At 32.6% G+C, this 27,921-nt stretch overlaps 1 protein-coding gene across 6 annotated transcripts in view; it reads left to right on the forward strand.

Moving 5' to 3' along the window:
- Positions 1–27,921, forward strand: part of LOC135128122 (nephrin-like) — a 488,435-nt gene that overhangs the window by 432,430 nt on the left and 28,084 nt on the right. For 4 of the 6 annotated variants that reach the window (XM_064054983.1, XM_064054987.1, XM_064054982.1 and 1 more), the window contains exons 1-3: positions 5,534–6,099; positions 21,795–21,959; positions 25,204–25,383. In XM_064054983.1, the coding sequence (XP_063911053.1) occupies positions 6,069–6,099; positions 21,795–21,959; positions 25,204–25,383 (376 nt within the window). In that variant the 5' untranslated portion in view covers positions 5,534–6,068. Of the gene's footprint in view, positions 1–5,533; positions 6,100–21,794; positions 21,960–25,203; positions 25,384–27,921 lie in introns of those variants that run through there. The other 2 variants (XM_064054984.1, XM_064054985.1) reach the window with 1 other exon arrangement.

Consider the following 27,921-nt stretch of genomic DNA (forward strand, 5'->3'; position numbering starts at 1 on the left):
TTTGGGTGACACGCTACACGCACAGTCCATGTTAAAACGTATAATAAGGTACAAAGTGCGGTTGTGAATGACAATGGATTAAGTGTTTCGACTTTTTGTCTAATCACCGTATTAAAATACACGTATAACACCCCCGTTTATTCATTAACAATTTCCGATATTTAATTTGAAAGCTCATTATCTCTTTGGCAACTTCGGGAAAGGTTATTTTCTCCAGGGCAACAAATTCATGCTTTTAATTTTTTTGTGTACACGTTCCTGCATTATTAATTTTCATTTTCAAGAACCGAGATTGAGTCCGAATTTTTAGTGCGTGTGAGCAGAAACTTTGTAAACAAAAATGTTGTGGTTTTTTATTTTTAATTCTACACATTAATGAGCACACACACGTATTCCTATTACATTATCATGAATATTGATGTATGAGTCTGATGAGTGATGACTGTTTTGTAGATAACGTTTTGAAACATTTCGATTTGGTATTTTGGGGTATAATAATTCCATTTACAAGGTGATCCATAATATACTTCGGGACATTATAATGTCGTTATTTATAATAATTCTAATACATGTCATTCGAAAGGCAGGTAATGGTATAATGTCACTACATTATCTGGACGATCATATATAACAAAAACTCGAGACGAATAAGTAATCCGAGAAAGTACATTTAGCTAAATTTATTTATTTTATAATACAATGGCGGTTAAATAATACTAATAGAAGGCAACTGTTCACAAATTGTTTTTTAAATTTTCAATTTTAATTAGAAGTAAATCACGCTGGCTGCGGTTTTTGTAAAATTGTGGTTTTGTGGTATGCTAGCACGGTTTCATTTATTTTCATTGGGACTGTAATGTGACATATACTTTTTATTAAATTTATAAATATTTATCAACTAATATTTTTTCCGTTAAAAAGAATAATATCGTTAAGTTTTGGTAAGCTTTGGTAGTGTATTTTAAGGTTTTTACTAATTGTAAAAATAACTCTGACAAAATAGTCACGGTATGATTTATTTAAACCTTTAATATTCCAAAGCAATTTGTTATATATTAGAATTTAAATTATAAACACCACCTTACCAAATTGATGAGGTGTATATTATGAATTTTAAAATAATTTTGGAGAATATTAAGTGTTAATTAATTAATTAATTAAATAAACATAAGTAGGTATGTTTCGTGATTACATTTTGAAATTAAAGAATGTAGATAATTTGTGTAAAGATTCAAGTAATTTATTTATAAATTTGACTACCAACTTCGCAAATGGTTGACAAAATACTGACACTTATAGATTATGATGTTCTATGTGGGTTTATCCATTTCAAGCCGCAATTTAAGATCGAACTAAATAACACAATCTCGTTTTAATGAGAACAGTTTACACAAAAAATAAAATATAGATTGGGTTTCTGTTTCACGGTTCACGTTGACGATAAATAATCTTCAAAACTACCGAACTGATTACTTTGAAAATGTTCATTAAGATTTTATAAAGATAAAAAAGTGATCTCTTCTTTTATTTTAAATACATATGACGACATATCAGGATTTCGAAAAATAAATTCTTATGACAGCAATATTAGCTCTTTTAGCCGTAGGTTAGTAGTTTCCTTAGTTTTAACTTGCCGTATGGGAGTTGGAGAAAAAGTTTGGGCCTTCAAAATTTAGAGTTAATTCATAGATTAACTAACGAAATTGGAAATTTTGTTAAAACTTTAACATAATCATTTATTTATTATTTCTTTCCTTAAAGTTTGTGATGTTATTATAATACATCTTGTCAAATTTTTAATAAATCTTGGTGAAAACATATACCTATGCATTGCCAAAGTTGCACTGCCTGTGCTTCATTATAATAAACCGTTTAATGTTAATTGTATTCAAATTAAAACATTTACGCACCAAAAAGTTTTAAAATTGTATTCAAAAAATTTTTTTGCTTCACCAAGAATTTATACTGTAATGGTAACAGGGATTTGTGTAAATAACTTTACAGATTTTTTAAACATCATCTTTATTACAGAAACTCTAATATGCTTTCTTTAATAACACATAACAGGTGTCCCAGATAAACTCCGACGCTTTATATCTGGAAGAGGTATATCTAGTTGCCACATATTGCCATAGAAATAGTGGTACAATTTTTTAATTGAGAAAAACATATTCAGCGTGAAGGACGACTGATCCTGAAAAAAATCTTACTAGTTCCCAGACAACACAAACTGTAGGTAGCAGTTGTACGATAAAAATCTAGCAGCGACATATCTGTTACGTTTATGTTATATGACATAACATAATCTGTGTTTGTTGCGTTGTTTTTAAAATAAAGTGGAAGTCTTTATTTCACTCAACTTACATATTTTTTAAATTCATAAATTTTATCTTTTTTTAACCGATATCTTATTATTATTATATTTTTATTACATCATCGTGATAGTAATACGGACGCCCTATATGCAGTATATTTGGAATATGCTATATTAAGCTTTCCCTTTCAAGCAAAAAAAAATTAATATTTCTATCCATTGTCAAGATATAAGGCCGCATGTACTGGGGTATTTTAGTAAAATCATATCTTCACTTCATCAATCATCAGTCTTTAGAGCAATATATATTTATTTTGTTAAATTGGTTTCATTGTACTTTAAAAGTAATAACGACACATGTATAATATTTTTCTGATATATCATAAACTAATAAATGTTACGATTTATTTGATACATGTATAACAACAGAAGAAGTACAGTACTAAGCCATGATTGGTAATCAAGCATTTGGCAATACACAATTAATCATATCAGATTTTATGAAAAATTTCTGACGTCATGTGGTGGGCATATACTACTTGCGATAGATATAGTAATATTAGGTACTAAACATTCAACAGAAATGAATCGATTTAATTTAATATAAAATGTTTTAGGGTAGTCAAAAAAATGGTCGAAGGTTATTTCGAGAGAACTTTCCTCGCTCCTGAAGTAAAGTAGAAGAAATCCAACTTTTTGATTGACTTATAAGACTTGATTTTGTCAATTTTATTTTTTTTTATGGTAACCCTTGTAAGTCAAACTAAAGATGTGAATGGAAACGTAAAAAAGTTTCCATGCTTACAATAACTTCAAAACGTCTGTAAGATTTAAGTGTTCAGTTTTGCAATTCTTCATTTAATCAATAAAATAAATTGACTCAGTTATTAATTTTTTTGAGACACCGCGTATAAGCAACTCTAAAAAATATTAATGCAGTGATAAATCACAAGTATTGACTCATCATACTTCGTACATTTACGATTGGATATATTCAGCAAAATTTTGAGGTGCCGTCATCAATTTTTTAGGGGGGATAAGCAAATACATTTTGATCAAAATTTACCATGCTTATAACAACTTTACAACATCTCCAAGATTTCAAAGCATTCGGTTTTGTAGTTCCTGATTAAATCAATAAAATAAATTCACGCATTCATGAATTTTTTTAAGTCACCTGTATATATGCAAATCCAAAAAATATGAATGGAATGATAAATTACAAAGACAGACTCATCATATTTTGTACAATTTAGGTAGTATTTATTGGACGAAATTTTGAGCTGACGTCACCAATTTTTTGGAAGGAATAAGTAAATATATTTTGATTAAATATTTATCATGATTACCATAACTGTAAAACATCTGCAAGATTTCAAAGCATTCGGTTTTGCAGATTCAAAATTAAATTGCAAAATATTGTTCTATAATTCTGATTACATGTGTAGGACTATGTCATTTCATACAACACATTATTGGTGGGGATGATTAGACAAATTTTGGTTAGCGTTTTACCATGATATTCTTAATATAAATACAAAATTTGACAACTATCGGCCCAATACTTTCAGAGATTATATGTCTAATAAAAATCGGGAAGACAGACGACAGACAGACGGACGGACAGACAGACGAACGGACAGATAGACGGAAACAGGAGACTTTAGTGGTCATGAAAGGTCGAGAAAACGTAAAAGTAGAGGATCGGCCACGGACTCGATTACAACACTTCCTTCGCTTACGTTCGGGAAGTAAAAAATAGTCATTATTTAGACAGAGCTTTCGTCGCCCTGAAGTACTTCCAACAAATCCAGTTTTTTGAAAAATCACTCCCTTGGAAAATTTGATTTTGTGAAATTTTATTTATTTTATGATAACCCCTCTATAAAGCAAAAATATAGATAATATCAGTACAAGGTAAGTGGAAAAAGTGGCTCATGAAGGTATCGAACCCGTGAGCTTCACCAACTGAGATAATCGGTCATTCCTCTTATACTGATAGAAAATGTTATTATAAAATTTGTTTTTTTTGAGAAAATCTGAATACCTAGGATAAACAATGACGTATACAAATACAAGTACAGGAGTGTGTTATTTTATAAAATTCAAATAACATTCACATACATTATCATTCTGTTTAATAAATATCTACACAGACGACAGACAGACGGAAATGGGAGACCCATTTTTTCATAGTCTAGGGGTCATCAAAGGTCGAGAGGCTATGAAAGTCGCCATTCGCCGGATGGAGCCTCTTACAATACTTCCACTTAAGCTCGGGAAATAATAAATCGGTCTTTATAATAACTTTATATAAATAAATATCGATTATGTAGGTGAGCTTGTAAAAGGTGTTTGTTCTGAAAATTGTGGTAAATTATTAGATAGATACGGCAGCATGTCGTGTCATGCATTTCAAGGGAGAATTAGTGAACATTACTGAAATGAAGCCATCAGTTCTTTAGAGGGGCAAATAATCAAAATTGTAGTATGAAAATTTCAGGTTAATTGGTTAGTTAATTTAGAAGATTGTTTGTTTGATGAAACTGTAAACAGGCATACGACACATGAAAATGGGAAATTTGCATATTTGTGTTTTAAGAGTTATGAAACGACAAAAAACAAAATTCGTAATTCTTGAAATCAATCGGTCACAATACTTGTTTTAACTACCATTGGGGATGTAAAATACAGGTATTTCGAGGACAAGATAGTTAGTGGTGTCATCAGAACATGTTGTCGCTACATAGATGAAAATTTGATAATTTTTGTTGTTGTTATTGTTTTGCTTTAAAGGTGCGTTTAAATGGATCATTTCGTGTCCGTTATTATCGAACAAGTGTAACGTGAACTTAACGACGGAAACTTGTAGCAAACAGACATCGCAGCATAAAAAAGAACAAGCCCGGGAGCATGAATGATTTTAAATTTCGGCCGCAGCTGCGAAAGGGCCAAACATCTTTTCCTGTCGCACCTGTTATCGCCCGAGACGGGCAGGTGAACTGGATCCCAACAATTAAACTCTACACTGCTTTCGATTCACTCAAATAATTCAGAGACAAGAGGCCTGAGCAGTACAGTCTGTCCATTATTTCTCCCTTTTTTATAGGTAACTACCAGTTAGTGGTACGCCTTGACTAACAGGTGATGGCAAAGAAACGAACGATGTTTCTTCGGCCGACTTCGAGATTAACCGCTTCAGCCGCTCCACGTGAAACGTTCAGTGCGTCTGGAGTCCGAGCCAGAGCAGCAGCTGCGGAGCCTCCGGCGAACTCGCTGAACACAAATCCGGCGAACGCGCTGGACACAAATCCGGTTTAAATTAACTCGATCACAACAGATCGGAGCGAGGAAATCTCGGCGACAGTTCGCGATTGCGTGCCCTCATGAAGTGCGCCTGAAAAAGCTGAAAGTTTCACGTTAGCGCCGAATTTCATTCATCGTTTCAGCGATAGTGAAGTACTCGTGCTGTGTTGTGAAAGTACTACCTGCCCATTCATGATTTCAGTGATTACTTAGCGGTTCCTCAACGGGATGTGAGGTCGAGATTATTTGTAATAACTATCCTAACTATGTGGTTCATTAGTGCTGCTGCAGGCGTAACTCTTCACACAAGTTCTGTGCACATTTCAGTGAAGTGACTTCAACGATGCGTGAGCGTGAAACAGTTACGAAAAGTCCATTTGTTCTGTGATAATTTCTGTGTAAGATTCAGTGATATAGTGATTACGTTCATTTGTAGGATTACTCTTTTATGGCTATTATGGATTACGTACGACATATATGTAAGTGCAGGATTTTTATTTTGTAACTAAACTGTGCCACTGTGGCTTTTTATGTGCGAAAAAAAGTTTCAAAGGCAATAATTATCCTGGCGACGGCGGAGGTTTAAATTAATTCTGTCGTTATTAATTTATACTTGATTTACCTCCTGTGGACGAGGTAAACGACTCGAAGTGACTCTGGTCCAGATGCTCGGCGAATATTATAATAAGGCAACAACAGTGTTTATACGTATTTCATGCTCTACTATGACAAGTTAGTGTTTCTGGATTTGAATACACATACGTCTTTCCTTCTATAAAAAAATTAATAATCTCCATAACAAAGTGATCAATAAATATGTTCCATTTTTTGTTGATACTTATTTTGTGAACAATATTCGAAATGTATGCCTTTTACTGGTTTTGGTCATAGTACCAGTAGTACATTGCATTCTTGATGTTTTCAGTCTTGCTCTACAGATGCATTAAAAAGTCATCTAACCACTTTTTATTAACGGTGTTCATCAGCTTCGTCGATCAAATCAACCGCAACAGCTAAATGAAAACAAAAAAAGACGGTGTTTCTGGTAGACTCAGTAAAACTTTCTGCGAATTTAAAACATGGAGACACATAAAATCTAGTTTTTAATTACGAAACGATGATAATCTTTAACACCAAGGCACTTACGCTTATAAATTTTATGATATCAAGCTGTATGCAAAACATGAGCCACTCTAATATACACGAAGTGCAATGTATTAAAATTGTAATTGCAGTAAGTGCTTTCTTGCACATTGGGAAAAGAACAGTCCAATTTAATAAAAGCCGAACTTCAGATCTTATGTTTTTTATTTTATATGTTATTGTATATTGTGTAATTTCTCTTTGTGTTGAGGACATGTTTTATTGCAGTGGGTTAACATATAGTCGTCACCCAAAGTTTTTTAAATTTTAATTTCTGTATTAGTACATATATACTTTTTACTGCTTTAGTTTTTTTTTTTTACTTTAGTTAGACTATTGATTTATTTGATTAAATACATTATAATAATACAACAATGAATAATATAGTTCGGTTTTTTTGCGAAATGAGCATTATGTATACATATTTAATAAGCTAACGTTTTCTACTATATGTTATGTTGCAACAATATAACACTTGGTTCAAATGCTATAAATTTTTACAGTTTTACGATTCGACATAAAACAAATGTTTACGTTCGTTATTTCAAAATTTCAGAATTTAATAGATGTCACGAATTTCGATACTTCACAATTAAAATGATTATACTGTACTTTCCTGATGTGCCACATATGTGATTATCATTTTATTGGTTATTTAATATTTATATTTCGTTTTCGACGTGATTAAATTTGTTTCAAGCTTTCGTTTGCGATAATTTAACGTGTAAGCCTGCTACTACTCGTAAAATAACGTGTTCAAAATTTGCAGTAGTGCATTTATTCAGACTTTTGAACGACTGCTAAAATTATTGAGGATTTTATCATCATTAAACACAACACATGCAGTAATGCGATTTTTCAAAACAAGCGATTATTGGCCCGGAGAGGTGATGACACGTTTGGTAATAATCCCGTGTTATAACAATGTTTAACAAAGTCGTGGATGAAAAGCTGATCGATGGACAAAATGTAATTACGTTTGAAGAGCTTACTGTCAAAAGATGGGGTTTATTAAAAAGCAACGCTAATCAGGAAATTATGATGTACAAATTTGAGGGTACGAGTGAGTTTTTTTAACCATCACTGCTATTTTCCACACTTTGAAAAAGTAGTTAAACCTAATTTATTAAGTAGCCATAAATTTTAAAGGAGTAAATGGTTTGTGGTATGCCAATCAATAAATAACCTTGGTAAAATGTTCATCATTAATAAATAAGTAATCACTAACCGAGATCTACAATTCCGACAGGCTGAGAGGAGTTTGAAATGAAACTTAAATTATCAATGGGTAGTAATGTTTGAATAATTGAAGACACTAGTTGAAATATATCCCGTATGCAGTTGAAAACATTGACCTTTACTAATAAGGATCTGATCCGTTCATGGGTCACTTATTATACTGAAAACTGGATTATTTCTGCTGTGAAAAAGGACACTTGCTCAGCTGTGAAAAATTTGTCTTAGATGACGTCACTGAATGGCGACTCTTCCTTCAGCTGAAATTTTCGCTTGTCCGCAATTCGCATTCTCTGGCGTATTAATTACAAAATAATTTTCATGTCTGAACAACAACAGGCCAAAAGAAAACATGTTAGCGTATTTAATGTATCCAAAATGATTTTTTAAAAGGCTTCGGCAGTGAAAAAGATAATGAGGCGTCTCCTTTTGTAAAGAGCTAAACAAGCTGTAGGTTGTATTTTCAGACACAAAGCCAGCAATCCCTTCATATTAGAATTCATCCCGCGTTTTTCGTTTTGGAATCATGTTATATTTAAAAATCATTAAAATTCTCATTTAACGCAAATGAGAGTTTGTTTCATGGTCGAGCGCAGTGCATATTTCAAAGTAGCTGTCCTGCCTTTCAAGACCACCACCAACTCCCTCTAGGCGTTCGCTGTTGAACTGGCTTTACTTGTTTTTACAGTCGCCGGATACGAATCAGGTTCTGAAAAGCCATTTCCGTTGTGGCTTTTTTTCAGCTGATATCTTGATACGAACTCGCCTGACCAGATCTAGATACGTTGTAATGACCTGCAATGGATGATTATTATTTATGTCATATCCATATCTTTTACCATTTTTTTAAATCTAATTATTGTCGTTTTGTTTCCATTACTGCAACGTTTCGTGTTTTAGGAGATTGTCGTTTTCTGATATTCGGGAGCAATAATAACAATAATTAGTGTTTCGGGAAAGCAAATTTCATCACTCGCCTGCAGCTCTCATCTAATTGTAATTTGTCTAATAAAAGTAAAGTTAATGATGGGAACAGCTTTTTTAACAGACTACACTCAGGATTATTTTAGTTGCTTAAAAAATTAATAGCTTCCGTAATTTTTTACCTTTAAAAGCAATTAGATTGACCACGCGGAATAATACATTCACAAAAGTACGAAAGTTCTTTTACACATTCTTGGATAGTTTTTTTTTAATCTCCCTTAAGTGTACTGAATGTAGTCACTTAAGCACGTATAGTAAAATAAATATATTTTTTTCTGGTACCCTATGACAGCACTTTACAGAGTATTGTGACAAAAAATCCATCCCATTGTTTTTCAAGATGAATTAGAGATCGTCAGGCGTTAGATTTTTCTTTTTTTGGTCGAAACTTTTTCAATTTACTCATATTGCAATTGAATTGGGTTTTTGAGATTTTTTTCTTTGGATATACTATTCTCGTCGCGACATGTAATTTGGGTGTATTTCAGACATTCAATCGTCTAGACTCAGACAGTTAAATTATATTCCCATACGTGTTTCAAATTCAGATATCGAACTATTGAACTGTGAGGGCAGTGAGCGTCAATGAGGATCCTAACAGAATTAATAGAACTCTGAATATTACAGTTTTGTTTATATGTAGGTATATGTCGTTGTTTTATCAATATTGTGGATTATTATTGGAAAATAAATAATATGTATAATGTTTTTGTAATCGAAAACTCATTTATCAAACAGAACAATGTCAAAGAGTTCGTAGAATTATGCTGGATTCTGTACAGGCTTAGTATTTGACGAAATTATTTTATTATTAGAAATTTCATTTGGTTTCATGTACGTTTTCAATACTGGTGCAAATTTAATGTTAAAATTCTGATAAAAAGATTCATAGAGCTACGAACACTTTTGGAAAGCTGTAAATTTCAGGATGTCCTCTTCCACATAAACTACAAATGTGTGCTTCAACAAAAGGTTACCTTACCTTTAAAATAACGGATTATATTATAAATAAACGAAACTAATCAATACACTATAAATTTTGTTCACAATGAATATAATTTTAGCGGTACCGAATGATTGCTTTTATTTCTTTCAATAGATTGTTTTTTGATTAGCTTATATGCAAAATTATAATTACCTATGGTAGATGAAAAACTTAATTTTCGTGACATAATTTTCAATCGCTTTTGCCACAGTAGACAAGCGTTCCATTTGTTTGAGGAACCCTAAATTGTAATTTGGCTGAATTTTTTTTTTTTGGAAACCTGATGACTTCAGAATTCATCAGATATCTCTGATATGAAAAACAGAATTAAATTAAACGAGACCCTGAAAAAAATTATAATGTGTTGACACAAACTGAAAATTACTGGTATAATAAAAATGGCTTTCTAGAATTAATTGTACATGTCTGATTGAACCTTTATGTAGGTAAACATTTAGTCTAAATGTGTCGAAAGAATGTAAGAGATATTAGACAATTTTTTCTTGCTAACACTGCGTATATCTTCACATCTACATTGCGCAGGTAGATGATATATTTTTATATTTTGTCTTTTTTGAAGTACATAATTCATTTCCAGCATGTTCCCGCTTTTTTGTTAGTTTCACCAAATTTGTTGTATGAAAATGCACGGTCATTCATTGTGTAGTAAATTAACTCTCAGTTTTATGTACCAGAAAAAGCAAAATTCGTTTTACTTTATGATTACAAAGTTAACTTTAAACAATAGTAGTTATTTAAACAGACAAAGTTGAGAGACATTTTCGGAAAGTTTTTTAGCTCCATATCCCGTCTCAGAGGTCTAGAAGTATGAAACCCCAACTTCGAAATTTATCGTTTCATACTTTCAAAGAAAAGATAGCACTTTCTTTAATAGCGTCTGAATTGAGAAAGTAATTACGTATTTCGTTCTCGACAAAAATAAAGAATCTATACGAATCCATCGACGTCTATTTTTAGTAGTATATAAGATAGCCTTTTCATAAAGAAGTTGAAAACACTGAATAAAAAAAAGAGACTGGAGCCAAGTACAATATTTGATTACGTATAGGTCTGTTTTTTCAATTAGATGATTAAGACTTACGCTAATAATGAATTAAATGCCACCATCGTTTCACAAATAAATACATAAATGTATTGATAAGCAAAAGTTTCCAGTTTCATACTCTGTAAAATCAACCACAAGATTCGTACGCAAATTTATTTACCACAACAGTATACGAAAATATTAAAATTTACAATTTTATGTTTTGATTATATCTGTATATATTTGTACACTAAATAAACAGACCTGCCAATATCGAGTAATGTTTTCTATTTACAAAATACATTATTAAAACGAAAATTGAAGTATGTGAATTTTCATATTTACCAGAGCAAAGCATAAAAGTTATTAAAATATGATACATATTATCATAACGCACTAATTATTTAATAAATAAAAGGGAATATTAAATGTGCTGTAGTCTACGTTTTGCATCAGTAGTAACATTTCCTCGTAATAATAAGTAATATTGTCATTTTGAAACATATTCTCTTCCAGAAACTAGATGATATTTCAGACTCCATTATTTGATGTTTAGTGAGCTTTTTTGTAACAAGACGTTTCTCGAAGGCAACGGCAAACGTTTTATTTTACAGATGGTTTAAGATTCATTTGCTAAAATAAATATTTAGAGGAGAGGACGCTTTCTGAGTATTTAGGAATTCGGCAAATTATCATGCTTAAAGGGTCTCGGTAAACGCCGTATGTAAACAAAATAAGAACTTGCAGCTTATAATTAGAGATGCGGGTTTAATTGCTTAATACGTCGCGACATCAGCTTCCAAACAACAAAGGAAGACACCTTGCTCAAGAAACATAATCCCGTATGTTACCCGGGAAGTGCGGCGGAAGTGAGAGCGGGAAAATTAAGGAAAAGCGTAGAGGGCGGGTGTAGCACAGAGTTACAACGAATGTAGACTCCCATCCATGTATAACTTACAAGGGGATAATAAATCCCAGAAGATCGGGCTGTTTGTCGAGGAGTTGTGGCGGTGTAAGCTCGGCTCGACCTGCTCCAGCAGATAACTTCTGTTTTATAATAGTAGATTTGTGTCATAATTATGAAAGCACAACGACTAATCTCTAATGTTAATCCTTTTTATTGTATAACCGTGGGCTCTATGATAAATTTTAACTAATCTGGGTTCACGACTCCGCTTTAATGCCCTCCTGAAACGGCTGCGATCTTTGCCTTTTTGCGCTTGTTTTTGTAAAACTCTGTTGGAATTTGTAATTTTTCCTGTGTGGTCCAGATTTCTAAATTTATGCATCATCTCGTGTTTTCGTTCCTATTCGTGTATTCAATATTTAGCTCGGTAACCTGTATGAAGGATCCACTATATTCCCTCAGGTCAATTTTTATTCCTGTATTAGCTTATATCCACCACTCGACTGAAGCCTCGCTTAAATTTTCATTCTATTCTTCACGGTGTTCTTTTAAATAATATTCTCTTACACAAACCGGATATTGAAATTTTGGCTGCTTCTGAAACAATCTTTCGATCGAAGTTTCAACTTAGATCCACTATTTTACTTGGTAAATAATAACGTCAATCCACATTCTTTGTATTTCATTTATTTCCTGATTTGTTTATTATTAGACTGTTTAGTTTTTTAGTTACAAACGTCAAATTAAATTTTATGGTTTCAACATCGACTTTAACTTCTTATTTAAACAAAGAAAATTTGTCCTAAGATCGTAATGAAAAATGCATATCTAATGGGATTGTCATTTTACTTATCTCTAGAATCGCTCGGTCGCTTAAATTGTAGACTTAAGTATTTACATGACATGAAAAATGCTGTTTAGTTACATGAACAATTTCATGGAACGATAACAATATTTTTCGTGGTAAATTACTTTTGTCAGAAGCACCACAATTTATGATGTCGTATCATTGAATAATTGTAACGTAAACTTTACCTTCATTTCTCACCATTAATTTAAAAAACATTTAAATTTTGTAGTAAAGTGTTGCGATAAATATTCAGTTTTTCATAAAAATTTTGTTCACATTTCCAATCAACTTTAACCAAATCGAATTATGCAAAGTTGATGCGTCATTTTTTATACATCCTGTGTATGTATATGGAGTGATATTTTAAATTTTCACACAAACAACTGACACTTGGCTTTACTTGACGGAAATGAATGTAAGAGTGCGTTACATAAATTTGCGAGTCTGTTTTAGCAGTTTTGCTTATTATTTATTGTTGATTTGACCATTTTAATGCACTGCGTATTATAATGAGTAACAAAAGCATTCGAATTAGACAAATTGGATTAATAAAATGCCGCAGTAAAGTTAAGAAATAAAATATGGTGAATTTCCCCGTTAATTAATTTTTAAAAGCGGTCTTAATTAACCGCTGAAAGTAGCAAAAACATCGACTTTTCAATAAGATGGCTCTTCAGTACCTAATTTTCCAAGTGATTCTCTGTTTATTAACGCACCTCGAATGGCTGACTGCTCTTCACAAGAGGGTTAAACTCTAGAATTGCACCACTAATGTTTATTTACCCAGATAAGAGCTGTTTGAGCCATCGCATTAGCACAGTTCTGTTTGCCACCCAATAGTTTTTTATACTTCTAGGGTGGCAGTAACTGTACGATAACTAAACGTAAATGTAGCGACCATATTGTAAGAGACTTTTATTTATTCCAACTTTTAACTTAAGCTTAACCTATCATTTCGCGTTTTAACATGATGTTATGTTTAGGAGTAGTACTAAGTAAAAAGTTTTAACAACAAATTGAAACCGCTACAGAATGGAGTTTAAACAGCTTTTCTTGTAAAGTTTCTCAGGTCAAAGATATTAGACTTTGTGTTGAAACTTGTGTGTAATAAATTATGGTTACGTAGACAAATGGTGGTTAATTTTAAAACCAAGAAATACTCGCTCACAAAATCTTAAAGAACAATATCGTCTGCAGAATGTGTTTCTTTCGTACAACGAATTGCTCGTGAAAGCTATTTCAGCCGGAAAACTCAACAACCGAAAACTAATTTATCATAATTTACCTGAGCCGCTTTTTTCAGTCATAGTTTCTTTAATAAAAATCTTTTATTTTAGGTCTGGTAGCATATTGCGAGAAATTAATTGAAGACTTGCAGGCAGTTATTTAAATGAAACAAAGTTTCATTCTACCTAATGCTTTACACTCGTAAACTTTTATATCCATAGCTGGATTACCATAATTGATACTGTAACAACTCCAAAGTTTCAACATCTTTCCTACGTTAAAGAAGCATCAATTACTTGAGAAGTTTGAATCGTTTATTTATTACTGTATTTACAGTCACTGTGATGATAATGACGCTTCTTGCATCGCTGCTACTAACTTTCTGTCAAACTTTTAACGAACCAAAATGTATTAAGACACATCAGGAAGTCCATATTCAATTTGTTATTCCAACATTTTCACAGCGAAAAGTCAAATCACAAGGGAGCAAAAGCTCGGGTTTTTTTTAAATAATTTAAATAACACTCACACTCAATCTTCGAAAATGGAAATTTCAACTGCTATTATACGTTTATACGTCCAGGTGTTCTTCACAGGTTGAATTTCTTACGTAATATCTCAGGCCCACCTGCATAAGGTGTACTGGTATAACATGCCTGCAGTTTAAAGGATATTGGCTGCAGATGTATGTGTGACATTTTTCCTTAATTGGCTAATTACCTGTAGATTATGAGCTTTACTTTTTCTATACATCTGCTGATGTAGGTACTTCCTGTGCGACGTGAGTGAGAACAAAAAACGTAACCGACTGTAATTTCTATTTACTGCTAATAGTTGTTTGTGCATGAAGGCAGTTAAATTTAGTTATTTATTGCGAATATGGGTAATTATTTCTTGTGGTGCGCCGAAAAGAAATAACCACGCGAGTGATAAAAGGAACCTTACCAACGTGCTGAATATTGAATTTTGCTTGAATTGAAATTGCTTTCGTTTGATGTTAGGAAAAACGTCGTATTTATGCGCTAATGAACGGTTAAACATTAAATTTTGCAGCAACACAGAAACAGAATCGTACAATACAAAATAATATCATGTTAATGCTGATGTAAAAAAAAATGTTTGTTCTTTTTAGAAATAATTAGTTAATTACTTATGTGGTTACCATGGTATGATACAGTTCAAAAAAACAACTGCATGATTAGATAATAACTTCAACACTAATTAAATTTTCTTAATGATACAGGTGTAAGACTGAAAGTTAACCTAACGCGTGTGTGTTTAATAAACATTAACGTTTCTCATGAGAAAAGAAATAGGTAGGTAAGTTTAGATTTTTCAGGTTGAAATTGAAACTTTTTGCTTGTGGTTATAACGTAGTGAAAGTATGAACAAACAAAAGAAAAGTTGATTCAAAATGCCTACTAAACTGAAACCTTTTAAGAAATTTATCCAAAATAGTGTGTGTTTTTTTTTAAATTATCATCAATAAAGATAATGTGTAATATGATAACAAATGGTTACCGTAGTAACATTTCTTGCAGTATTTATAGTCTTTCTGCACCCTTTTAAAATAAGAAAACTGACTTCGTCAACGGCAACGAACGGACAAATTATTAGCAACCCCATGAACACAACAAGCACACTAACGTTGTTTGTTTCAACGATGGAGGGGTTTCTTTGTTTTTAATAATATATTACTTTTCGAAATTTAAGATTTACCGTAGGTGAGTTTTGTGTGTCACATGGGAGACATGTTTTCCAAGAATATTTTATTTTCATTGACCGGAAGTTAGAGAAGAAAGGGGAGGATAATAAGGAGAACACATTGTAACCAAGTAGTGACCTTTAAGTGGGAAAAGTGTCAACGGCTCGTAAGCTGTTGCATCATCTAAGTTCTATTAATATTATAAATGAGTTGCCACATATCAAATTCGGTTACGTACAGACCTTTACATTCTTAACAATGAATCTCGGCAATTAAGATACTTAATAAAAATCTGAACCTAAATAAGCTATTGATTAACTGCCTGATGATTTTGTACCAAACCCTCGTTTGTTAGTTGGATAATGAAAATGTTGTCACTAACTTTGGAGAAAAATTGTTATAGCAACTTTTATTACTTTTATAAAAAGATAGATACAACTTGCCGTTGTGTTTTCAACTTATGTATCAACAGGTTAAACCTATCATTCTTTGTGTAGTGGAAGCACAACATTTTTTAAGATAGTTTTTTGATAATCGCATAATTAGTCGAAATACATTTATTGCTTGATCCCCTCACTCCTATAATTTGACACTATGTTATTTCTTCGTGTAGTCTTATCTTAAAAACTGTATCTTTCAGACCCATGTTAATAAAAATCTGGATGACTTGCAACAAAGAACCCAAAAAGGTGCATGGAAAACAGTAACAACCCTATTGTGTTAGAAAACATTCGTAGAAATTTTGAAAGAATTATATCTGGCATTGGAGCAACATTTTCAAAACTTTGAACTTTTTTGCTGTAACTTTAAAACAAAAACAAACATTCCATAGATAAATTTGTGCTATTGCTTCCCTTTTTTTATCCATTTAACCTCAAAAACATTTCAAAATGTGTTATTAATTTTATTATACAAACAAGTGAGAATAGATTGTACCATTCCACGCTAGCATCCATTAAATTTTAGATTTATTGCAGACATACTTCATAATGTTTACAAAAATCAACGCCAACTTGACTTTTTCAGTTCAACACTCGATATATTTTCCTAAAGAAATTTAAAAGATTACAATCACCTCTCTAACCGTCATCCCACTTTCACTATTTTGGATGTGAAATAATTTTACCGTGTGATATCCAGGTGTGTTTTGGCTCAGAAGCAGAATTTTCATCTCGAAAAAAATGTTCTCCACAGATCATAAAAAAATCATGTTTGAGTTTTACTTCCGCAACGGCCATCAAGTGAATGTAAAATTATTTCGTGAGATTAGGAGAGGAAATCAGGAAGCCGTACAAAACGAATTTCCGAAGCTGTTGAAAATGTTGACAGATCTTAGGAAACCTTTCGCAGCAAGTTGACATGTCATATTCGACTTATCACAAAATTGCTAAAGAGGACCCGATGGTATTCCTCAACAAAATATAGGTGTTTCAACAACTTAAACCTCCTGCCTGGAATGTATTAACCAGCTTGATCCTTAAGAATTACAGAATGGATATTTTCAGCAGGACGGTGTAACAGCTCATACAACTCAAACAAGTTTGGAGTGTCTAAGGGACTTTTATAACGAGGTTTATTTAGCTTCCACACAAAAGCATATTTACCCCCCTTGATCACCCGATTTGACACCTTTTGATTATTTCTTGTTCCCAATTTTGAAAAACATCGCTTTTAAACAATCGGTGGGTTCTATTGAAGACCTAAAAGTGAGAATCATACAAAAAGATGAAAGTGTTTCGCCGAAAATTCTTACACAAGTATTTGAGAAAATGAATTGTTGTGAATTCGGTATGTTAACTCTGGAGATATTTAATATTTTCGGTTTGTACAAGAGATAAGTTCTAAGTTACTATGGGCAGCCGAGATAAGTCTGCTACAGTCGACTAGGTCAACTCATTACAGCTAAGTTTGTGTGCTAATAAATATGCACTTTGTGCAACAGGAGTACTTCGCGAACCGCAAGACATGCATTATTTGAGCTATTATAATTTCTCATAGTCCTGTTGGCGTCGCCTCGAACTTTACGAAAGTTCAACATTACCAAGTATTCACATTAGCATAGTGGAACTTTCAATCCTTTTTGTAAATAATGCACTTTGTGGGCAATTTTTAGATGCACTTACGGTAATTACAACCGCGGATGGTACATGTAACAATTAACATAAGTGAGTGTCCACCTTGTGGGTGCATAATTTGGTCTTGAGGAAAATGCAAATTGCACATTGGCCAAATGGGACGTAATGGAAAACCGGGGAAAAAAAGTAAAACGAATTAAATGTATCACGTTAATGCTGCATTGCAGTACACCTGTTAGTGGTCGACACAAATTCAAACAATTCTGCTACAACTTCGTCTCTTTCCTTCGACCAGAATCGAAAATGTTTCGTATAATGAAGTAGACGGCAACTCAAGTACGTGAAACTGGTTGTGTTCGTTACATGGCTTTGGACTTTTCTCGTATAATTAGGGACTCAGATGCAGTCTGCACGGAATTAGCTAAATAAAATGTTCCCGAGTTGGTTACGTATTCAAGCAATTGTGTGCAAATTTATTAAATTTCCCTGGTCTTATTTCGAAGCGCACTGTAATCTTTTTGCCTTTACACGTGCATATTAAAATAGCTAAATGAAAGTCGTTTGGAGTTAATGCTTCGGCTTTGCTGAATGCTGTTTGCTAGATGAGTTTAATTACAAACTACAATAGGTCCAGAGTGGACTTTACAAATTTACTCAAAATCCGCAGCAAATTAATAAGTCAAACAAATCGAGCAATAATTCCGGGTTAGGTAAACACCGCAGCGTCAGTTTCCCATATGGAATTGTCTTAACTAAGGAATAAATAGACCAGCCGAGTGTACTTCGGGGATAACGCACCTGAGGGACATAAATCTACACCATCCTCCGGACAGCTGAACAGAGAACACCGATACAATATTAACCACAATAGCCTCCGGAGTCGTTTAATGTTAATAGCTAGTAAATATATGAACTGTTCCGCAATACCACTAGCTTTACCAAATGTATGATTATTTATCTGTGAAATTGATCTGCTAACTAGTCTGGACGGGTGCCAAAAACTGTTAGTCGTTATCCGACAACCTGTGCGTGATGGCTCTCTTAATTCGTTAATTCATGAACCACTAAATCACTTGTGGCACTGCTGTAAGTCCACATGAATGATAACCAAAGCCTACGATCATTTTGCGACGGGTACCTACCATTATTTTTTCCATTTTGTTCGTTTCTATAAAAATGAATTATGAATAGAGATAACGTATACAAAAGGCAGTTCACATTTTTGTATTGCAGTTGTAATTCCAATTAAATTAAAGTAAAAAATTGGGTTAGAATCCATCATTAACATTTCACACTGACGTTTTACAGTTTCTGCAATCATAAATATCGTGAGCTTTTCTTAAACACATTACTGTCGTCAAAGACGGACCAGAAGTTGGAAAGTTGTAAGAGGAGGGTTCTAGTATTTAACAGGAACTTAGACACGACAAATGTTTATACATTCAAGCTGTGGATTTTGTGTTATAATGGTGTCTTAAACTGACCATATAGAAGAAGAGTCACCATTAAGATTGTTACTGTATCAGAGTCGCTTTAAATGACACAATAAAATGTTTAGTTTGAGTATGAAACAAATTTAAAGATTTTCGAGCTTCCCTCAAAGATCCATAAACCACAAGTAAACATATCAAAACTACCAAAAAATATAAATTAACATTTATAATTGAAGCGTATAGGTAAACTGGGTGCTCTGGGTCAGGTAAGAAAGTCATTATTATTGCCGCTTTCCAAATGTCTTTAACCGGACCCATTGACGAGTATGAGACAACATCGTGAAGATACAAAGAACGTTCTAGTTAAACCAACAAACCAGTCCATTAAAAAGAGTAATTCTTAAACTTTCGATAACAAGTTATTCAAACGTTTACCGATTCTGTGTGTAGTAATTAATATTTTATCTTTTTTTTTTCTTTAATACATTTTTGTTCTATATAAAGAATATTGATCGGAGCTAGGGAGAATAACACAATACGTAATTACTTATAATAAGAATTTTATGCTCGAGGGTTCATTTTTAAAAACTAGTCTTAAATAACAGCATCATATTATTTTATATCATCTATTGTATTCTTATTTTGCCGCATTTTTTTCGTTCCTTTCAAAGTTGTCGGACTATTGTTATATATATCTAATTTCGTATAATAAGAGGTTTTAAAAACACCAATTCAAAGGGAGACAAAATTGTTCTACAGTAGTAACTATGAGGTTTTACCTGATTACCGTTTTTGGTATGTAGTTCTGCAATTGCATTATGCAAATTTAAATGTGTTAATTTTTCTGCGGGTACTTTAATGCAAATATGTTCTGCTTCTTAGTGCATATTATCATGCATTTTTTCAAAATCAGGATTACTACAAAGGGGTTACGCGGGAAATTTAAAAAGAGTACTGGTATTTGAAATCAATATATCGACTGTTTTTTTTTTTAATTCCTGTTAGAGTTGGCGTCATACGTCAGCCGTTTCCATTGCACTGTTGACGTGCGCGTCATGGCCAACTTAAAGTACAAATTTAAAAAACCACACGGTATTACATATTTGACAGTACTAAAAATAAAGTGTAACCATAGAAATAGTTTTTTTCGACGTTATAAATGTTCTAGAGCGTTTTCATTACCTTGATTACTTTTTTTCCAATCGCATGGCTCAATTAAAAACAAATATTAATTAATCTTCTTATTATAAAAAAATAGAACCCATTAATTTAAAAACAGTAAATAACGTAGGAAATTAGACAGTTTTTTTAGAAACGTTGCGTGTTCGTACAAACAAAAATTTTGGTTATAATTCTAGCGAAAACTCCAGTTAACAGACTAATGAAATGACACTATATGTTTTCAGATGTCCCTCAAATTCTGTACAGAGAAGCTCAGATAGTCTTGCAATGTCTATATTATTATGTATATTTTCTACTGACTTTGTGTACTTCTATTAGCCCTTAATAGTCTTTCTATCAGACGCAAAAATTAAGTAAAGAATTTTATAGAATTTCGGAACATATATTTCAGTATAAATTTATTACTACCGTTTTCAATTTTTTGAACAACACGAATGAAATTAATAACCACCCAAAGTAGGCATAAAGATGAAATAATATCTCCATTGCAGATTATTGTTGTTTTCTCATAACTTATGTACTCTTGTCATTAATCAAAAGTGACACTGTGTCAAAGGTTTTTCACAAAAAAGATGTCACTGTTTGAAATTAACATTTTAAAACAAGTGAATTAATTTGTCATTTTATGTCAGAGCATCAGTTTGATTGAGAGTAGTGTTGATGTGTCAGTGTCAGACTTCTAAATATACTAAATGTTTCTTTAATAAGTAAACAGTTAATACAAAATTATGTCATCTAAGCAGCGATGTCTATTTTCAGTGGTAAAATATGAGGTAATTAGAAGGTTTTCGCGAGGAACCGGCAGAGAAATGTCTGCTTTAAAAATGTATTAATTACTGGGTTATTATCACATGTCCCAAGTTCAATGTTATTAAAATAATAAACATAAAAAAGCGGGAGGGGCTGATGTTGATTTATGTAACACCCACTATAATTTTTAAACCTAATTTATATTCAAGAACAGATTTATGTCCTCGAAATAATTGTGATAAATTTTAATGATGAACTGATCTATTTTTGCAAGACTGAACGTTGTGCTGATACCCTCTTTTTTACTAACCAACTCTTACTTCATTATTACGTAAACGAGGAAACTCCTAATAGGTTTAAAACAAGCCAACATAAAAGATAATGACCAATACCTACACTATCCCGGGCATTAATCTAAATGTACAAAGGCGTTAAAGGCCACATCTGTAAGATCCCATTAGAGTTTGCATTATGAAGCTACTGGAGAGGAATTTTAAATTATCCCGAGTCATTTATACCCATCTTGCGTAGAGAAAAGGTTTGGAACAAGGATCAACATAGCTACGCATCAGCGTACATATCCCATAAATTTAAATTTTTCAGGCAACCCTCGTTGCAGTTACTCTTTTTTAACAATGTTCCTTTTTTGCAGTGTGCTTAATGACCGTCGGTTTAAGTTTGGTCTATGGTCAGCAACAATATTTCCGAGTGCAACCTCGGGATGTCAAAGTGCAAGAAGGTGGTGAGGCGATGCTGGAATGCGAGGTGGCTAATTTGGCGGGTCAGGTGCAATGGACCAAGGACGGATTCGCCTTAGGTAGGAATTTTTATTTTGTGGAAGATAAATGATTCCTTCATAAGCAGATGCAAAGTGTCACGAATTTTACATAACAAAAATTCGTTACATACGCAAAAAAATCACTTTCACTGAATGTTTTTAAGTTTTAAAACGCACCGACTTTCCAAGAAAAGCGAATTCAGAATTACTTTGACTTCAACTCATAAACAGATGAAGTGCCAGAGGCAAAAGCCAGAATAAACTTTCTTTCATAAACTAAGACCGAAGCACTTTATGAATTTGCTTGGTAGTATAAACCTAAATTAGATTTGTCAGCGTTGTGATATGACCTGCTCTGAGCAAAGGTGTGCTTTTATGTCATTTCGTGATAGGTCTGCAGATGGATCTCTATTATTCACAGCGAGTTTGACGATGGTTTGTTGTGCAGTACGTTAAAAGACTGAAAAGGCTATGCACCGTGTTTGTATGTTGTCTATTTTCTGTAATAAACATTTAAATAATAGTTTTGCAGATTCTCGGTTGTTTTTTTAAATTATTTGTTGTTGGCATCCTCAGCGTATGACTATGATTAAAATTAGAATAGTCTGGTTTGGCAGACGAAATTTCTTCGATTTCTATACTTTATGGAATTCGATGCAGTCCTAAAAATTTTATGCTGTCCTATTTTCTGTAACGGATGCATTTTACATCTAGTGAAAGTGAGCATTTATTTTACAGCATGAAAAATGTCACCTTGGCAGTTACGATTATTTGTTAGTTTTATTATTATTTATTTAATTGAATCCTATGGAATTTTAGTCGAACGTGTTTGAGAGCTTAGTACAAAGACAGCAGACCGCTACGTAGCCGGATTTTGATTGTAGACTATTAGATCATTACTATTAATGGTATATCATGGAACTAGAACTGGTTTATCTGAAAATGTAAAAACTCCACTTTTGGTGGTCTTCTCTCAAAATAAATATTTTTCACAGCTACTACTGCTTTTTTTAAAGTTAAACCATCTTCTAAAAATAATCATTAACCATCTAGCTACTCCTTGTTTGTTATTATCTCTTCCGTGTTTGCTAATGATACGTGTAATTAAAAAATTATACACGCAATTTATAAAATATTACACGTTACGTTTAAATCAAATTTACGTCCTTTTTTTCCAAGTAATTAACGTTATTTAGAATTACGAAAATTGAAACACGTTGTTTGTGAAAATTTGAGAGGGCGAAGCGAAATTATTTGGGGCTAAATTATTATTTTCTGAAGGAAACCGGCGCGTAGTCAACGTTTATTGAAACCTCTGAGAAAATAATAATATTCAGAAAATGACCACTTTATTTTCTCATGAAAGTGGGAGTTGAATACTCAATGAAAATTTTGCTTGTAGGGGGATAGCTTGCCTTCACATTATGGTTTAAATATTTGACATTATCTCGGCGAAATATTTTCATAGGGTAGTTCAACGACAAATTTGGAATTTTGAACGTGAATAATATAATAAAAGCACTGTTTTCTCCTGAACTTTGACCGAAATGTTAACCTTCCGAATTACATGCTCATATGAACTTTAAAGAATATAAAAACCGTATAAAAAGTCAGTGCCTCGGCAAAATAAGTTTACTCAAGCGTTGGAAGTTTTTGTAAATTGCATGTACAAGGTGATTCACGTAACACAAGTAGCAAGTCAGCCACAAATTTTTATGTGAATGCAACATCAAATCTGTAAAATAATCGTAACTGTTTTTTATACAAATAAATTAATTAATAAACATTGTTCTTTTTCATACTGTAAACTTGTAACATACTTGACCAGAAGAGTGTTATTATAATTCTACACATGATAAGAAAGTTTAAAAGATCATTAATTCAAAATATCAAGTTTTTCCCTTCTTTTGATCTAAACATGGCAACAAATTTGACGTATGTACGTTTACCCAGTCTGGAAACTCAAAGTAAACTAAAAATAAATGTTCTGATGTTGTATTTGGTGTGTCGTGGGCCAATAATCAATAGATGTGTCACATGGCAGTAACAAAAATACACCAAATAAATCAAAATAAAATGTCATAAAGAATCCATGAATACCGAGTGGTTACCAGGGTCGGCTTTAATTGTTGTGGGGCTTACACAGAGAATAAATTCGCTTGCAAAAGTTTTTTTCAAGAAAAAAAATTGTTATTAGCAGACTGACAAATGGGAGTTTTTGTAGTCCCAGACGTTCAGTTCCCCTATTTACCTGTTTTGCGTGACCACTAAATCCGTCCCTGGTGGTTATAAATGTTTATCCATCAAGTTGACCATGGCTTTGCATTAAGTATCAACTAAGGGATTTACAGTTTTAATACTTTTATTTATACCAATATAAGGAGTTTGCATTTAGATTATAGATGCGATTATTATTATTTTTAGAAAAGATACAATGTTCAGGATGAGATCGAAATACGATAAATAACATAAAGCAGTGATAAACGTTTTTTGAGTTTCAAATTTGCTGTTAATTGTATGTCTTTGAACGTATGACATATTCTATGGTCGTGGTGAAATTAATATTATCGATCGCAAAACACGACACAGCACAGCTAATTACAAAAACCCGAAATGTATTCAACGCTTATTCATAACGTACCATCTACAAAATTCCTCTTCTAGTTGCTCCATTGTGAATAACAGACGATAAAAAAGCAGCTTGCTTGTCGAGTACCAACTTGAAGACGTCTTCTAATAATTTGTTTGTCAAACAACTTGTTGAAGTCAAAGAATTGAAGAATTGGTATAGTTTTAATAAATAATCGAATTACTAATAACTAAATCATAGATATAATTTACTGCACTAAAATTTTAAATTTAATCTTGCTGTGAGAGTTGAATATCAAAAAAAGACAAGTTGTGGCGCGGAGGGCGCTGGATCGAGATAAAACTTCCACTAGATTCGCTACAGCAAACTTAATGGAACAAAGTTATAACGGAATGATTTGAACGATCTTAATTAAATGGATATTTTCAAATACTGACAACCAACTACACCGACAGCGCCGTGTCTATACCTAGAGGGTTTTGAAATTTGGTAGGTAACCGCTTTTCACTCTGTTCCATTTACAGGCAAGAGTAATTAATTGTAGCTTTAGTGCAGTAAAAATGATCGTTTTTTTTACTCCTTCATCCCATTAGTGGCTGAGTAAACCTGCTCCGAGAATGTGTCTACCGTTTTTGTTCCTAATTAAGGACGAATCCTACAACGTTAATTAAATCATGTTTTGATTGTCCACAGGGTTCTCGTCGGTTATTCCGGGTTTCCCTCGATACTCTGTGATCGGTGACCGTCGTCACGGTATATATAACTTGAGGGTGAGCAATGCTTCCCTAGAGGACGACGCCGAATACCAGTGTCAAGTGGGACCGGCAAGGCTTCATAAGGCAATTCGGGCAAACGCTAGGCTCAACGTCATCTGTAAGTACCTGAATGTTTGATTAAGGTGATTTCGAACGCAGTCCTGTTTTTAATTTAGTAAGCGGCCATGCAGCGGCTAGGGGTAAAGTCCTCTTGCGTAGTGAGGACAGAACGGAGCGAACGACTTTTATTGGGGCGTATTTCTTCAAATTATGATAGACGGCATTTTATGTACATATGTAACATCTTGGTAACAGATATTGTTAATATACATATACACTAAGGCGTGATGGTTGTCCTTGTCGCACCGTATGTGTTGGAAAAAGATGGTAGTAAGTCTTTCGCTGGTGTGTACGTTTTCTTTTCTTTTCATAAAGTGTAAATTCAGGGGGATATACTCTCGTGTGGAGCGAAAATCGCATAATCAGATGGCGGTTCGTTACGCAAACATGTGTTTCACGCAGTTTCAAAATTTATACGAGGGATGTCCTGGAAATATCTACGCTTCTGTAGTCATTTGCGACGCTGCCACAACCTGAGTTTATTAGTCAAGAGGCGTTCTATACTTGTGTAAATTTTTATTTATCCAGGATTTTTTATTTTTTTCACTACTGAGTTTTACAGCGTAATTTCTACCAAAAAGGATCCTATTTTATTTTAAATTTGTTTTTTATTTTGGCTTTGAGATAAAAATTGATTGAGAGAGGAACATTTGTTCAGTTGGTTCAGACTTAATGCTTTTTTAATTGAAAAAATTATGTTACAATATTACGGTTTTCGCCACAAGTTGTCAGAGGTGCAAATGCAGCGAATTACTTTCGTCAGTGATACAAATTTGTCACACAAAATCAACCTTTCTCTATTGATATATGTAATAATTTATAGATGGCAAAATAGATATTTAGTTATAATTATTTTCAACTAATAAAAAAGTCTAAATAACTCAGAAGAATTAATAAAAGAAGTAAATATCGTTTCAGTGGCGTTGTCTTTTGCTTTTATTGAATCAAAACCTCTCTTTACATGCTTAAATTTTAGAGGTAAGGGGTCAAGACAAATCAGTTTGACTCACTGGAAAGCCAACTGTTAATTCTAGATAAATAAAATTTTACATGAATATAGAATGCAACTGTCTAACAAAATCAGGTTGTCTTAGTTTCACTGAGGACCCCTCGTATATAGAATTAATCAATTACAGGTCGTAAAAGTAGTATTACTTACTAAAAAAATTAATAGTTAATTATGAGTTGTAAAAGGGTGAGTATCAAATTTGTAATAATGCTATTAATGCCTTAAAAAGAGACAAGATTTCTTCAAAAAGTGTCTCATAATTACTTTCTTGACTTTTTTGAAAATATACAGTGACTATACGTAAATTTTAAAACTTTGACAACAGTCAAATCGGTTACTTCACATACTATTTTTTCATCATTTTGGCACCCAATTTGTATACAACAAGTAGCTGGCGTCTTCTTTTGAAATCATTATAGCCGAGACTTTAGTAAGCACTTTAGTTAAAATAATAAAACTTGTTAAATTTAAAGGGTGCTGAATTGCAAATTTCCATAGTAACGAGTTAAATTCGTAAATCTGATTAAAACATTTTGAAACAGATTTGGGTCTGTTATAGGTTAGGTCACATTATAACAAAACTTTATTTAAAAAGTCAGAGAGTCACTGAAACTCGCGACTTTGTTTTTCAAAGAAAGCTTGTATTGAAGTACAAAGTCACACTGCCGGGTGTATTTAAACAAATAATTATATCACAAAAGTTCACGACGTATTGGTACACTTAAACTACATAATTTATCCAGTTTGAAATTCCAGTGTTGAAATAACAGCAATTCTAAAGAGGTGTTCACACCTAAATTACTGTGTAGATCTACTACTTACTTGTGGCTTTCCATTAACTTACTGCTACTAAACTTAATGTGTTTTGTTATTTTGAGTGGAAACTCAGTAAGAAGTTCCCAAATACACAAGCTAAATGTGCAAAATCTCAAAACAACGTTACCATTTATTAAATAAATAAGAATGAAGTTAAAAATACAGTTATAATGTAAACGTTTTTTCGCTTCTTTTATGTCTGCAATCAACAATTTCGATGAGATCGTGTAAAATCCTATTAGTACGTGTTAAAAATTGGAACCATTTGCCATATTGCATAATAATGATTTAATTGATTAACGCTATAACTTACGTACCTTCACAAGGTGTGGTATTCAACATACCATTGAATACAGCTTTTAACAAGTAGAGCCCTTAGTAATCACCATGTTTATATTTTATATACATTATAGCTGTGAATTATGATTACTCTTTTACGTCTTCGAAAACAAACATGTTATTTTATATGTTGTCACATTAAATTATTTTTAAAATTTTCTGCACTGCCACTAGTTTGATACAAAATACGGTATACATAAACATTTCGTTCAAACTCTACAAAAGAAGGAAAAAAAATGGCAATTTAACTTAGTCTGAACTTGATTCAGTCTGCCGCTGGATATATACCGACCCAAGTAATGCAAATTACATTTACGAAATCTGTTAAAAATTCCAGAAAAAATTTGATTGATTCGAGCTAGTTATTATAAG

The sequence above is a fragment of the Zophobas morio genome, unplaced genomic scaffold (genome assembly GCF_036711695.1).
Source record: "Zophobas morio isolate AGI-343-1 ecotype UQ-CSIRO unplaced genomic scaffold, CSIRO_AGI_Zmor_V1 ptg000012l, whole genome shotgun sequence".
Lineage (NCBI taxonomy): Eukaryota > Metazoa > Arthropoda > Insecta > Coleoptera > Tenebrionidae > Zophobas > Zophobas morio.